The sequence below is a fragment of the Rhipicephalus sanguineus genome, chromosome 5 (genome assembly GCF_013339695.2).
Source record: "Rhipicephalus sanguineus isolate Rsan-2018 chromosome 5, BIME_Rsan_1.4, whole genome shotgun sequence".
NCBI classification, from domain to species: domain Eukaryota; kingdom Metazoa; phylum Arthropoda; class Arachnida; order Ixodida; family Ixodidae; genus Rhipicephalus; species Rhipicephalus sanguineus.
The window spans coordinates 58,278,537-58,292,376 of NC_051180.1; the positions used below are offsets into that span (position 1 = coordinate 58,278,537).

At 43.7% G+C, this 13,840-nt stretch overlaps 1 protein-coding gene across 4 annotated transcripts in view; it reads right to left on the minus strand.

Annotated features, from left to right (window-relative positions):
* Positions 1-242: 242 nt before the first annotated feature.
* LOC119393673 (beta-mannosidase) overlaps positions 243-13,840 on the minus strand; it is a 41,933-nt gene continuing 28,335 nt past the window's right edge. For 3 of the 4 annotated variants that reach the window (XM_037660790.2, XM_049416308.1, XM_049416309.1), the window contains exons 10-18: positions 13,066-13,242; positions 10,121-10,203; positions 8,818-9,008; positions 8,082-8,264; positions 7,742-7,857; positions 6,397-6,544; positions 4,155-4,369; positions 2,509-2,700; positions 243-1,747 (exon numbers count right to left, since the gene is read on the minus strand). In XM_037660790.2, the coding sequence (XP_037516718.1) occupies positions 1,490-1,747; positions 2,509-2,700; positions 4,155-4,369; positions 6,397-6,544; positions 7,742-7,857; positions 8,082-8,264; positions 8,818-9,008; positions 10,121-10,203; positions 13,066-13,242 (1,563 nt within the window). In that variant the 3' untranslated portion in view covers positions 243-1,489. The remainder of the gene's footprint in view (positions 1,748-2,508; positions 2,701-4,154; positions 4,370-6,396; positions 6,545-7,741; positions 7,858-8,081; positions 8,265-8,817; positions 9,009-10,120; positions 10,204-13,065; positions 13,243-13,840) is intronic. The other variant, XR_005183963.2, reaches the window with a different exon arrangement.

Sequence of the window (13,840 nt, forward strand, 5' to 3'; positions counted from 1 at the left end):
GCGACCACCCGGGCATTATACAGGATGTAGAAGTAGTTAACAAGATCCGATGCAGTGACCATAGAATGGTAAGATCTAGAATTCAACTAGACGTGAGGAAGGAACGGCATAAACTGATACGCAAGAAGCCGATTAATGAACTAGCTCTGCGAGGGAAAGTACAGGAATTCAGAGTTTCACTTCAGAATAGGTACGCGGCTTTAACCGAGGAAACCGACCTTAGCATTGACGCAATGAATTATGGCGTAGTGGGCACTTAACAACTGCACTTGCAGTAGGCATTCTAGGACAGTTTGCAGCGGCCATTGTTATGCGCACAGTCATTCGTTTCCTTACGGCACGGTTGATTCACCCACCGAGAACCGAAACCAGGCTAGCAATTGAGAAGGCGATGCACACGGGCCCCATTACGCTATCGCGTTCTACTCTTGAAGGTGAAGGTCAAGCGACCTCCAAGTTTTTGACCTCACGGCTGATGTAACAATGTTTAGAGCTAAATAATGAAAACAGGCGACACTCTTTCCCTATATATGTATGATGTCAAACACACTGTGCTCCATTAAACACCCGCTGATTTAAAAAGAACCATTCAACTAAAGAAACTCTTGTTCATCACGGTAACTTAATTTCCATGCCGTCGTATTTTAGTTATCACCTGTCAACTTACTCAGCCTTTCTGCGCGCTGCAATTCGGATAGCTGCTACTTTGCAATAGCGCAGCGTAGTATTGAACGCTAATCAAGTTCATCTACACAATGTGATGAAATTGGCTATTTTTTTCGCACGTTCCACGAAAAGACGGTCACCACTGTTGTAAGCTTTATTTACTGTATGGTGCTCGTGCGCAAACTTTAATAATAAAGCGTGAATCTACAGCACTTAATCAATCTTTCAGGTGCGCGGAAGTCGCTAGAGAGCAACTCTAGTCTTTCGCAATTATCTCCCAATGTTCTTTCCTCTTGCAACAGCTTACAGACTGCGCAAGGTGTTCTGCACTCGGTTAAAATTTTCCTAAACAATGTGGCGCAACTGACCGCTTACTTAACGCTTACCAGAAGGCATGGCCGAATAAACACTGTTGGAGGCCGTGCACAGAAAACTTTGAGCCACGAAACTAAAATACTCTAACTACGCTTTCAGGCGTGCCGCAGGAAACAGAATACGACTCTGGCCACAAGAGGGAACTTTGAAAGTGGAAACCACGGATTTGAAATACCTCTTTAATGTAATTAAGCTTTTAGGCGAAGTCGTGAAGGTTGGGAAAACTGTTGTTGACGCAGCACTTCGCCATTCCTAGACAAAAAAGGCACATGCTCCCGATGTTCACGTTATCAATGCGACTTAGTGATTAGCCCACCAATAACTTGCACTCTACAAGAGTGGGCATGAGTAATAGCTTCCGTGCACTATTTAACCATTAAGTACGTCATGCGCTGCAGCTTCTGTGCTAAGTAAATGTGCTATCCAACTTTAAACGCTTCGGTCGGCGTTAGAAGCTCGAATAGTCCTTGAGCGAGTTGACCGTAAGAGCTTCTTCGAGCTCGGCTGCGGTCGCGTTCTGGCGGGTGTAAAATTGCACCGTAGTCTTCGGGTCCTTCTGTAGGAATCCATTGTCGGAGAAGTGGCCGCTAACGTTGTGAGCGTTTAGCCACACAAACAAGGCGATGTTGTCCGCCTGAAGTTCAACGTCGAAGACCTTGAAGCCTGGCATCGAGGCTGATGACGTAGGCCCGCTCACCTTCGTCACCTGAAAACAATGGCGCAGAAAACATGGACGGTCATTGTCGATGCGAACATATAGTCGAACGTTTTTATGAAGCTAAGTGATTTATTAAAGAAATGATAAGCTTGAGGGCATCGGCTGTAAAGTGCACAACTAGGCTAGTGAACATTCACGTCCAAAGCTTGTTTAGCGCGACGAAAGACGGGACAAAGGGAACAAAGCGCCTTTTCCGGTTGTTTCCTTTGTCCCGTCTCTAGTTCATCAAAATAAGTCTTGAATACATATATTTGTTGCAGCGGGAATATGTAGGTAGCACTAGATGCGGTACGTCGGCCAGCAGAGGCACGACTCCTGACCTAACCTTCATCAGAGGAGCGACGGAAGCTAAGTGGTCCAACCTCAACACAGACCTGGGAGCGGCCCGCTATACTTGCTAGTTCACGCCCCGAAGGACCGAGATTAAGTTATTCCACTTCATTTGCTATTTCACTGTGTAATAATGCAGATTGCAGGGAATAAAGCTTTCAACGATATCACCGAATAAGGAGCACTTCTAATGATGACGTGCAGGGGCGTAGCCAGAAATTTTTTCCGGGGGGTCAACTATCACCCTTCATGTGTGTTCGCGCGTGCGCTCATATGTCCGCGCGTGTACACACACATGCAAAATTAAACATACCCTGGCTATACGCCACTGATGATGACATGACCGCAAAGTACTATATTTTTGCTCTCGTAATGCTGAGTCAGTACGAGAAAGCTATCGGTAAACAAAGAGCTCTTACGTATATCGAAGCATGCGGCAGTGCAAGGTTTTTGGGCTCTCTCAGAAGTAGGAAATTGTCGGGTGCCAGCGCAGATCGGCTGTGAGGATCGGAGAGCGTGAACCAAAGGAAACAGGTGGCGGGGTCACAGACATCTTGCTTCCACTCGTATTGCATCTTGTGCGAGTACACGTCCGTCGACGCGGCTGCGGCCTGTGCGAAAAGAAAGAATTAAGACGTAAAAGTGTAATGTGCCGCAACTTATTACATGCGTGCGTTTATATCGAAACTCGCTAAGTGGCGCCGTAAATTAGCAGCTCAAGAACTATGCATGCAAACTGAAGCCTAGTTTGTATTTAAATACGCCAACAAGTAGCACATACACTGGTGCACGAATAATTTGGCAAATAATTTCTGCGGAAGTCCGCAAGGTGGAGGAAGGGTTATGAAAGGGAACGCTGGCATTCACCCGTTTGTAGCGGAAGCTACAAAGAAACGTAACTTTGTGCTACAAGCGGGCGGAGAGTGTTTTTACTGAATTCACGATACGGAAGGCAGCGACACATAACCGCGCTTTTTTAATGCATTGCGCCTCAATGTCAACTGCCGTTCCATTTTAAAGTTTGACATCGCATGGATGATTCGCCGCAAAAGGTAAAGGGATTCCTTCGCGGCAATTCGCAACCATCTGAAGGGGCACATGCACGTTAGGATGGCATAAATAAGTCAGTAACGATTGAAATAAAGTTGATGGGCTTTGCTACGTGCCTGGTTTGGCTTGATGGGCACGGCATTGCGGACGCTGTATGCGAGACAAGTATGAAGCCTTGCAACATTAAAACTGTTCTATTATCGCGGAATAAGCAGGACACAGTGTAGCGTTTGTCGTCTGATAGCATACCTTGATCAAAACAATTTCTTCGTGAACTTAACTTATAGCAAGGTGCCTGCAGGCATAACGGCTCTCCCGAGCGATCGATGACATCTCCTTCAAATAATTAGCTAGTACGTTAGTTCTTCATAATTTAAAGAGTGTTACGCTTTTCACGAGAGGAAACACGTATGTACAACGTGCGAAACAATAGGACGGGTCTCCTTGTTCATACTTCCAAGGTTCACCTGTCATGTGAACCCCCAGCCTAGAATTCCGAGTTGCTTTCTCTCCAGAGATTTTGTGGTAGCAATACAAGATAAGGTGCCTTCATAGAGCAACCAACTACATGTAAGTGAGATTTTTTCTACAAAGCATGTCTGTTCAAGAAGTGAAGATGTGTGGTAGAGCGTGTAGCCATTAATTTTGAAGTGACGCGTAAGCAGTACGAGATCATACGGAAGCAACAAAGACGCAAGACTGCTGCTACATATAGGCAGAAGCTTGTGATCGACCAAGATTATTCCTGTTATTTTTACACGCGCTTGGAGAGGCCACGACGGTATTATCGCGAGATTATTTTTGCGTAACTTTTCTTTTTTTGAAAGTTTCCACTGTACACGAATGCTTTTCGGTGCGTTATTGTTCACCAAAGCGTAAGCAGACGTTGCCCATGCACACACCCCGACTGATCCCAAATATATCTACCAGTATATCAGTTTACCTTGAAGGCATATTCGCTGGGCAGAGACATTGCCCGCCTTCGAACGCGATAAGAGAATGCAAAGAAACTTGCCAGCGTAACATTAATGGTAGTTGTAGCGACCGGCGTGAACGAGGTCCACATGTACTGCGTAATTGAGAGCACTGCCCCGTTCACGGGTTCCAGGTTGTCATTGACGACGAAAACCCTCAGGTTACCGTTCGAGTGGAAAATGTAGGGAACCACTATAATGGGACTGAAGAACTTCTTCGCGAAATAGTGCACCATCTTCCACCGGCCACCATATTCTGAAAAGGGAGAGACGGGGTTTGTAAAATACCCGGAAACCATGGCGCATATTTCACCACAATTTCGTACGCCAAGAATGACAGGAGCAACTACATATCTATCTTTATTTTTTATTTTTAAATAAAGAAACCACAGGTGCTGCTTAAAAGTGCTGGAGAACTTACTACATCTCGTGAGCAATTTTCGTTCGTAAATAAAAAATAATCTGACAGAGAATACGCATCGAAGGCTGCCCAAGCAGCTGAAACTTTGAATAGGAGCAGCCTCGGTTACCTCCATATTTCGTATACGTTAACGCCTCAGACTGCGCCGGTGAATAACACCCGTTTGTCGTCATCACGACATGAAAGTTGATGTACTCTGCAATGAAAGTTGATGGGCATGTGAACCATGCCCATCAACTTCCATGCAGAGTATATCAAATATATATATTCAAGCTGATCATTGTGACAATCATATTGTTTTGTGCAAAGGGCTCCGCTCTTATATAAAAGCCTTTGGGGGTACTTAAAAAATACAGATGAAAGGAAATGAAAGTTGTGCAGGTGAAGGCGTAATTTGTTTCAAAATGCGCTCGTCAGGCAATAGCTAGAGCAGACAAAATATTACCGAGTGAGGATGGACTTTAAAAGAATGATTTTATGATTGAACTCTTTCATTGTGTCCCGTGATTTTATAATTTGTATAACTGTCAAGGAGACACGTTGTCTGAAGCTCAATTATACAAGTAAACTTATTTGCATGATGAAATCAGACCTTAATGTTCGCACTTAAAGGACAACAAGGCAGGGACTCTAGCCGGTTAATGTATGCGTATATTGCATTTCTTGGAAGCGATAACCTTTCGCAAGCCCTTTTAAAAGGTTTCGCAATGCTGACGTTAGTGACAGGCCCATTAGGCCGCATGGGAATAAGTTTTAACAGGATTTCGCAAACTGATTAGCGTCTGGCGGTGTTACATAAGTACGTAAGAGGGTCGCCGTATTATTTTTCTGAACTACCTTTCGCTCTAATCTTTGCAACTTGATTGGACACACTGCCAGGCTGCTCATTTAATTCTGCCCAATTTGTCTCGTTCTGAGAAAAAATTTTTATTGCTGGCATTGTTATTAAAATTTGATGTGGGATAAACGGCGAATCACTTCCTCGTACCTTGGAGTTCTTTCGTCAAATCATCTGCGACAACTCGCAAAACACTTTTGAACTACCAAATAGTGGGCCGCACCCGTTAGGAAGCACTCTTTGTTGAAAGGCTTCATACTACACGTGATCGTTCGGTATTATCACCAATGTGCACTTAAGTTTCAGTTCAAGGGCATCTGGCACTTTGCAGCGTTCGAAAGGTCACGGTGTTCTTGTATCCAACAAACGATCACGCTCTTAGGAGTAAAGCAACGTTGCCACTGGAAAAAGCAGTAGGTAAAGCTTTTCTTGAGTAACAGCTGCTCCTGATTGGCCAGCTTTATTTGCTTACATGCTACGTACAAGAGTTGACTGAAGTGCGTTCCTGTGAAAAGCGCGCACACGCGCGGGTTAGTTTTTTGGCTTTGTTCTGTCGAAACCACGATATACATAAACAAACAAACAAACAAACAAACAAACAAACAAACAAACAAACAAACAAACAAACAAACAAACAAAAACAAGACACCTTGTTCACTTTGACGTGAAGGCCTGGAGAATTCATTACGTATAACAGTTAATAAATTATTGATTGATTTGTTGAAATATGCGCCACTGAACAATATGTGAACTGACAAACGCTACTAAACGCAATGCGCTAACTAATCCGCACCTAAATCAAAACATTGGAACGTCTAAGTCAGCGTGCCATATTATAAGTTGAGCATTACAGCGTTCAGTACGAGCCTTGGAGAGTGTGCTCATTGCGGGGTTCGTTCTGAGCTGTGAAGCTCAGAATACTGTGTGTGACATCGGAGAGAACGAATAGGTGGCGCTCTTCTTTTTTTTTTGCGACAGTCGAAACGCGTGATTGCGCATGAGTGAACGTATACGAGGGCCTCACCTATGGAAGCCCACGACGGCGCCTGCCATATGTCGTTCAGTTGCCAGTACAGGAATCCCATGTTGTGGCCTTGACCCTGCGGACCTATGAAACTTCTCCAGCGTCGCAGCGTCTCGGCGGCGTTCCGCATGCCCATCGCTTGGTTGATCTGCGCAGTCCTTCATTTTAGCCGGCTGTCGCTAGTAATACCATTAGCTAGGCCTTAGTTAAACACGAGAACGGTCGTTGCTCGTCTCATTTCATTCTAGTCGTGCGTGAGTAAAGGCGAAAGAACAAAGCTCCCCGCAACGCTTTCAATGAAAATGGACAAAAATTTTGTCAGTGGTACAAGCAGTTGAGCATTTCATGCAGCACTTTACTGTATAGCCAAATGCTGCCATACGATCAGTTATAATCCTCCTCTTCTAAAGGTATGGACTTAAACACCCGTAGTCTACAGCAGATAAAAAGAGGGGCTTTTTTCTTGCTTGTTAGAGTTCAGGGCAGGCACGTATGCAAGGGGGGGGGGGGGGGGGCAGGGGGGCCTGGACATCCCCCCCCCCCCCAAATTCGTCCAGCCTTCTATACTCCCGGGCAACATTGTTTTCTTTTTGTCATGGAAAGACTTTCTTTCGAACATTTAAGCCCTGGGCCCCCTTTCCCCACCCCCCTCCGAAAAAAATCCTGGCTACGTGCCTGGTTCAGGGCGTTTAGAAATAGCCGCCGCTAGCCTTTGTAAATTACAAACACGTTGGGACGGACAACACACTATGAGCATGCGCCCTTGATAAATTGAGTGCCGGCGCAGAACGAGGATTTAGAAAGAAAGTTTATGCGGGTCATTGCTGTACACCATCGAGCAAGCAGACTCCACCCGCATCTGCCACCGAATCAAGAGGCAACTCCACTAACTCGTCCCAGGTGTCTCAATAATTACGATTACAATAACGAGTACTTCCATCCACATGCATATATTTTATACATTGTAGTTCTCTCACGAAGATATATTCTAAAAAAAAAACTGCAGGTGATGGTGTCAAGCTGCACGACCTATGGTTTCTGTAACAAGAATACCAACCGGCAAGGTCAGTGATGGTCTTGCACGATGCCTTTATGAAAGAGAATCGTTGTGATAATGACTACGGAAATACTGTTGCAGATACTTTTTTTGAGCCCTGCTTCTTCTTGCTTTAGATATGTAATAAACGCGGTTTGCAAGAGGAAGTATATTGAAATCATTAGTTTACCTTTGTCATAGCAAGAAAATTTTAACCCATTTAGGCGTATTTTCAGCGGCTAAAATAAGAGTAATAAACAAGGATGATTTAGGCGCCTATTTGTCGAGCGGACTCGTAAATTGACTTACCTGGCTCAAATACGAGATCATGTCGTAAGCCTTGCTTGTGTTTTTGATCCAGCTGGTCATAATGAGACCATTCACCTTAAAGTGATCCGAAATTCCGTGCTTCACGTATATGTCTCCTGAAATAAGCAAAAGTTGAGAACGTCGAATAACAAGCAATCATATCAGACCTATCGTAACAAAACAGGATTGTGTGATTGACGACTATTGAAAGCGTTGAACTTCAGGTTTTATAACAATCACTGACAGAAAAGAAAGTCATGAGGCAACAGAAGTGACTGAAGCATAGAAAGAGATATAGGTGAACGAGAAACAGTGCTTCCCATATGCACTTAGCCCAAACCTAAGCGCTGGTGCTGCCTGTGGCGCATGAGGATGGGGAACGGGTACTTGATCATGGAGCTCGGCATGACTGGCAGCAAGGTGTCTCTCGACGGGTACGACTGCAGCCCGTGCTCGGACACGAATCTTGAGATCGGAAATGTCGACGGCTCCCACGCATTGGACAGGTAACTGTAGTAATGCACTGGGGAGGAAAGGCAGTGCATGGACACTTGACATCAAAACATATACTAACGATGGTGTTCATTATTGATTATGCAGCGCGTTTCAAGTATTCTTGCACCCTACTATAGAGTGCAGCAAGAATTTGCGCTACAAATGTAAGTAAGCTGTATTTCGATCTGCAATTGATTTAATACTCGGAACATGATCTCACGTGAACGAGCGACATGTGATTGAGAGGAGGTTCAACCGTAACTTTAAGTGCCAGACATTCAAGTGTTTCTGCTCTGAATGATTCTACCTACAACTATAGCACTTGATCACAAATGTCTGTGAGTAAAGAAACATAATTCTACAACCCGCTTCGAAAATTAAAATGTTGGCAGTGCACGCTCAAAAGATGAGAGAAGGATTCAACCAAGAAAAGCAGTATTTATAAGCAACCGTATCATACCTGTATATTAATAACCCGCTAAAGCTGTCTTTGCTGGCGCATTGTCAAAATTTCGAGCCGCATTTATAGCATGTACAATACAGTTGCTTGTTTTCGTAAAGCAAAACAAGCGTATACTCACTGTCGCCGTTATACAAGCTGTTTGGGTTGGATGATATCCAGGTCTTATTCGACGTAATTATCCCGTTGCTTGGGCTGGACGAGAGGAAAGGGCGCGACTTATCTTCCTTCTGAATGACGGGCATCATTGTGCCGATGTAGAGCGTCCGATAATCTTTTCGATACTGGAACATTCTCAGGAACATCTGAGGCCTGCAGAGGCGAAAAATGAAGTTGGAATCTTTGGTTAGCTGCGACCGATTGGACTGAAACCTGCGGTTGTTTGTTCCGAGATAACTTCAAGTCTTAAATAAATAAATAAAGAAAAAGTCCACTAAAATTTGGATTTGAGATTAAACAACACGTGGTATTGATAGCCGAGGGTCACTTGCATCTCCTCTAATAAAAGTATTCAATGAGCTGTTCACCATGTTCACACCAAACTCTAATGATCAGAGGCTGGCTCATAATCATGATCAATTTAATCAAATTGGGGGTTCTTAAATGCCCAAAACGAAGGACGTTTAAGGCTACAACTGCTTTTTGATTGTGAGGCACATCGTGGAAGGGGACCCAGCCCTAATTTTAACCACTTGGTTTACTTATGAGCTCGTGCAAATAAGCTAATTAAAAACATTTACCCTAATAAAAATGCGTTCGCGACGACCAGTATCGCATCCTCATGCTCAGCAACGTAACGCCATGATGACGCTGTCACCGTGGATATTGTAATTATGAATGAAATATTGCTTCCCGGCAATACACATTACTATGTTCAAACTGCTTTTAGTGAGCTGGGAAAGCGTTAGTTGTTACAGCAATGCGTCATCCAGACCAATCAAATCAATCTGTAATTTTAAGGAGAAATGTGAAACGAAATAACCAAAACGGCTATTTAAGTTGTATGACATCGAACTGTTCTTGCAGATATACTCGCTTTTATGCAGCGAAAAATGTGCCACTTACAAGCGGCACGTAGCGAGGTACTTAGCCATGCTTTTATACTGCACGTTGTGAAGTTATAGCATCGAATTTCTTCAGTTAGTGTGCGAGCAATTTTCTTTTATAAAGATAAAAAAAAATCACGCTCGTGCGGTGAATACGGTGTGCACTCACACGTTTAGGTGGAAGCTATCAGAGATTTATTTGCAATAAATAGATAAACCAAATTAACTTTCTGTCTGATCGAAAAAAAGACCATGCCTTTTCGCCACGGAAAGTTTTCAAGATGCGTTCCTTATCAAACTCCACAACCAACTTTTACATGAGCTTGTTATGCAGTTATAACATAAACACTTATTCAATAACTTCGGAGTTGTACATACCACCACGCAGAAGCAATAGCCTGCTCATTTTCGTTATTGGCCGCCCAGACGACGATCGATGGGTGTCGGTGCAGACGCCGTACCTGTTAGAAAGAAAAAAAATAACAAAACGGTATGAAACACACCTTGATCAGATGCCTCTTCTTTGAGTTGCCTGCTGACACAAGCTCCCCTTGTGAGACACCTTCAATACATTACCAAAGACAGCTGACGCCCAGCTGTCCAATTAGGCAATGGGTGGTCCACAATTCTCACGTGATGAGTGACCTGATTGTCGTCATCGGTTCTCGGTAAGCTGGAACAAACGGCCCTTTTTGTTGCGATACATTTGTATGATTTTTGTTCTGAGAAAGACGCACAGAAATCACAGAAATACAGTCAAAACTTGAGGGAAGTTTCACGGCATCTTCTGTGATGTGAAGCTATTTCGCAAAGTTCAAGGTCGGGTGCCTTTGGATAGCAAGACTGACAGTTCGCCCAGATACATGCTTATAGTCATGTTAGATATGACTGTCACATTTATAGTGACCAAATGATTGCTCTAGTTATCGTATATAAATCCTATTACACTAATGATAATATCGGTAACCAAACACCAAGAAATATATTTACTCCACTGAAGTATAGCTCTTTCAGGGTAAAAATAACTTGCGAGTGGTTCAGAATGAGACAGAACGTTATTTCTGAGTCGCAGCTTAATAGGGACTTTTAGCTTGTATGTATACCTTTTTATGCTACCGTTTTACCGGATACCGGATGGAATCTACGCATGCGCGAGACTTTACAGAACGTAGACTTCCTTTGACGGACCGTAAACTTAAACTAGACGCCGGATACGTTTCATGTTTGCAGCCATAGCTCGCGAAATCACGTTTGTTTGTTGCCACTCGCGATATCCGATTTTCGTAGACTACAGCCGCTAAGTCAGAATAAGCCGACGTGCGAGCGCCAATTACGGCCAAGTTGTTTGATCCGGATTACCGAAGCTATAGAGTGAGCAAGAATACCGAAGCCGTAGGCGTGAGAGGCCCAAAGCCACCGAGTTGATGTTGATGATGTTAATGATGATGACGACGAAACTGTGGCTTTCCCTTTGCATCGGTTGGTCGCAAAAAATTTTGTCCTAGCCTTCCATTAAAATGAAAAGAAATAAAAGGAACATACAGAAAAAAAAAAGAGTGTGGATAGATTGTGCCATCTAGCGGCACCGATGTGTACCAGGCAAGCACGAAATTGTTCTTGTACAAACTGTGGTGCATTCTACTTCCAGTGTAAACACCTTACAGCGGCGTAATTACGAATGAGTGCCTTTTAAATCCGTTTTCCCCTGAAAAACGCTAGGCGAAGACAAACGTGTTCATGATTGTGGTTGCACGAAGCTTCACAACATGTCGGCATCATCGTTCGGTAACCCGGTATTCCTACACCCCTTTGCGTATACCGGGATGCCGTACGCGCTAAAAACCTCTATAGCGACTTTGCCGCAGTAGTGACTGAACCTTACCTAAATTAAATATAGTTTGAATACAGTCATTATTATCATTTAGTGGTTTGCACAAACGTAAAGGTGTACGTTTACGTACGTGCGTGAACGTTTAGGTATAGGAAGCTAAAACTTTTCTAAAACATGAGTTCCGGTAACACGGTAAACGCAATCCGGTATTCCGGTAACACGGTAACGTAAAAAAAGCATACATACAAGCTAAAAGCCCCTAACATTCACGCTTAAATCAGAAAATTCGGAATTTATAGTACATATTACTTCTCAGTTAGAAAGATTATGCGGACAAATTAGTTAAAAATTGAAGGCACCAGTGATTATGTTCCGTGACAAGAGGCGTTGCCCTGAACTCCTGGCAATGGAATGTGACAAGAAGTCCAAAAGTCACATGTCTAACGTGTAGATTGTGCGAATTAGCCTATTAGTCCACCTGCGGAAGTTGGTCCACCGTCTTCGCTGGTATTACCGTTCTCTTAAGAATTTTACATTATTTTTAATTGCAATTTTTTTCTCTCATATGGTAACCTTGAATTCAGTGTCTACTGGCTACATGGGGTGGTTACCACGCTCCGTTTTATACATAGCAGGCAACGCTGAGAAGGCTATAGAGACATCTGTGATTGCACCCACTGGTGACCAAGCTCTAGTGTGTCACCTGTGAAAGAAATATTTTCGAAACGAGTCAAGTAGCTTGACGCAAAGTAAGTGTGTTCCTTTCTCCCCTCAAATCTGATGTGTTCATTACGTGGTAGGGTTGGAGACTCCACCCTATTTCTCACCAAACGACCAGAGTGACCAGCGATCGCTCCGCTTGTGCTTGTGGCAAAGAAATAGTTCGTCACATAGTGGATGCACAAATATGCACGAATAGAAACTTAATTGGACATGACGCAGCGTCCACAATTTAATGCATAAAGCAGTTATCACTAAGAGTCGCACACCAAAAGCAACTGCTCTGCAAAGCGCTTCGAGTAGGATATCCATGAGCGCACTCGTTGCTAGCCTCTGCAACTATTGCCCGCTAAGCATGAAACGGCGTATCGCAAAAAAAAAAAAAAAGAGACCCTGAGGTCTCACGGTTCACACGTCATCAAACTCATCCCCCGCTCACAGGCAACTTGCGGATGCATTCGCACATGCACAAGCTCCTATATATGTGGTATGCGCATGTACCTTATAATATACAATTTTAGAGTATGACACAATTACTTATCTCCATGGTAAATACAAATCAGCTCATATCCTTCTTTCTGTCTCTATATATATATATATATATATATATATATATATATATATATATATATATATATATATATATATATATATATATCACACACACACACACACACACACACACACACACACACACACACACACACACACACACACACACACACACACACACACACACGCGCGCGCAGGCGCTCGCGTAGCTGCGTCTAACCTGCTGCTGTACTTCATTCGCGACGTTCTGGAGAAAGTCTGCGCCCACAGGGTAGAGGCTGACGGCAAACATCATGTCTTGCCAGATGAGAATTCCCAGCTCGTCGGCCAGGTCATAAAAGTAGTCCGTCTCGTACACGCCGCCGCCCCACACGCGAAGCATATTCATGTTCGCCTCCTGCAGGAAAAAAAAAAATGCGAGAGAGTTCAAGGAAAATTAGGTGTGCTTTCATGCTGAAGGTTAGGCATGCGGTACACGCAGATGACGTCATACTGCGCTCCGAAAGAGTTCCTCGCGAGAACCCGACACCTCCGAATACTGCAGATAAAACTTCCAACTACGGATTCTGCCACCTTTGTATGGTATCCGACTGTTCTATATTTGTGTTCCAGTTGAAGTATTTACCTCTTGTTTTCTCAAGGTATTCATGTCCTGTAAGGCTTTAGTTTGGTCGATCCGGTTCCCTCTTGAAAACACGTGGTAACTGAGTGCAAGCCACCCTTTGTGATAATGTTTATTGCCTTACTGAACAGGGTATACACTTCAACTCTTCTCATTTACGTGGGCGTTCAGTTTATGGTTTTAGTTGATAAGAATGTTATTCTGACTTCTGAAAACATGATCACTAAAACCTGGCATTCTTTGATACACCGGACACTCCTATCATTCTTTTACAAGGTCACTTAGTTTCTTCGAACTCTGCTGCTTTGCTCGTAGTGACGTCAACTAAGTTCACTGTAAAAGTTTGAAGGAATTAATGTATCGGCTAATACTC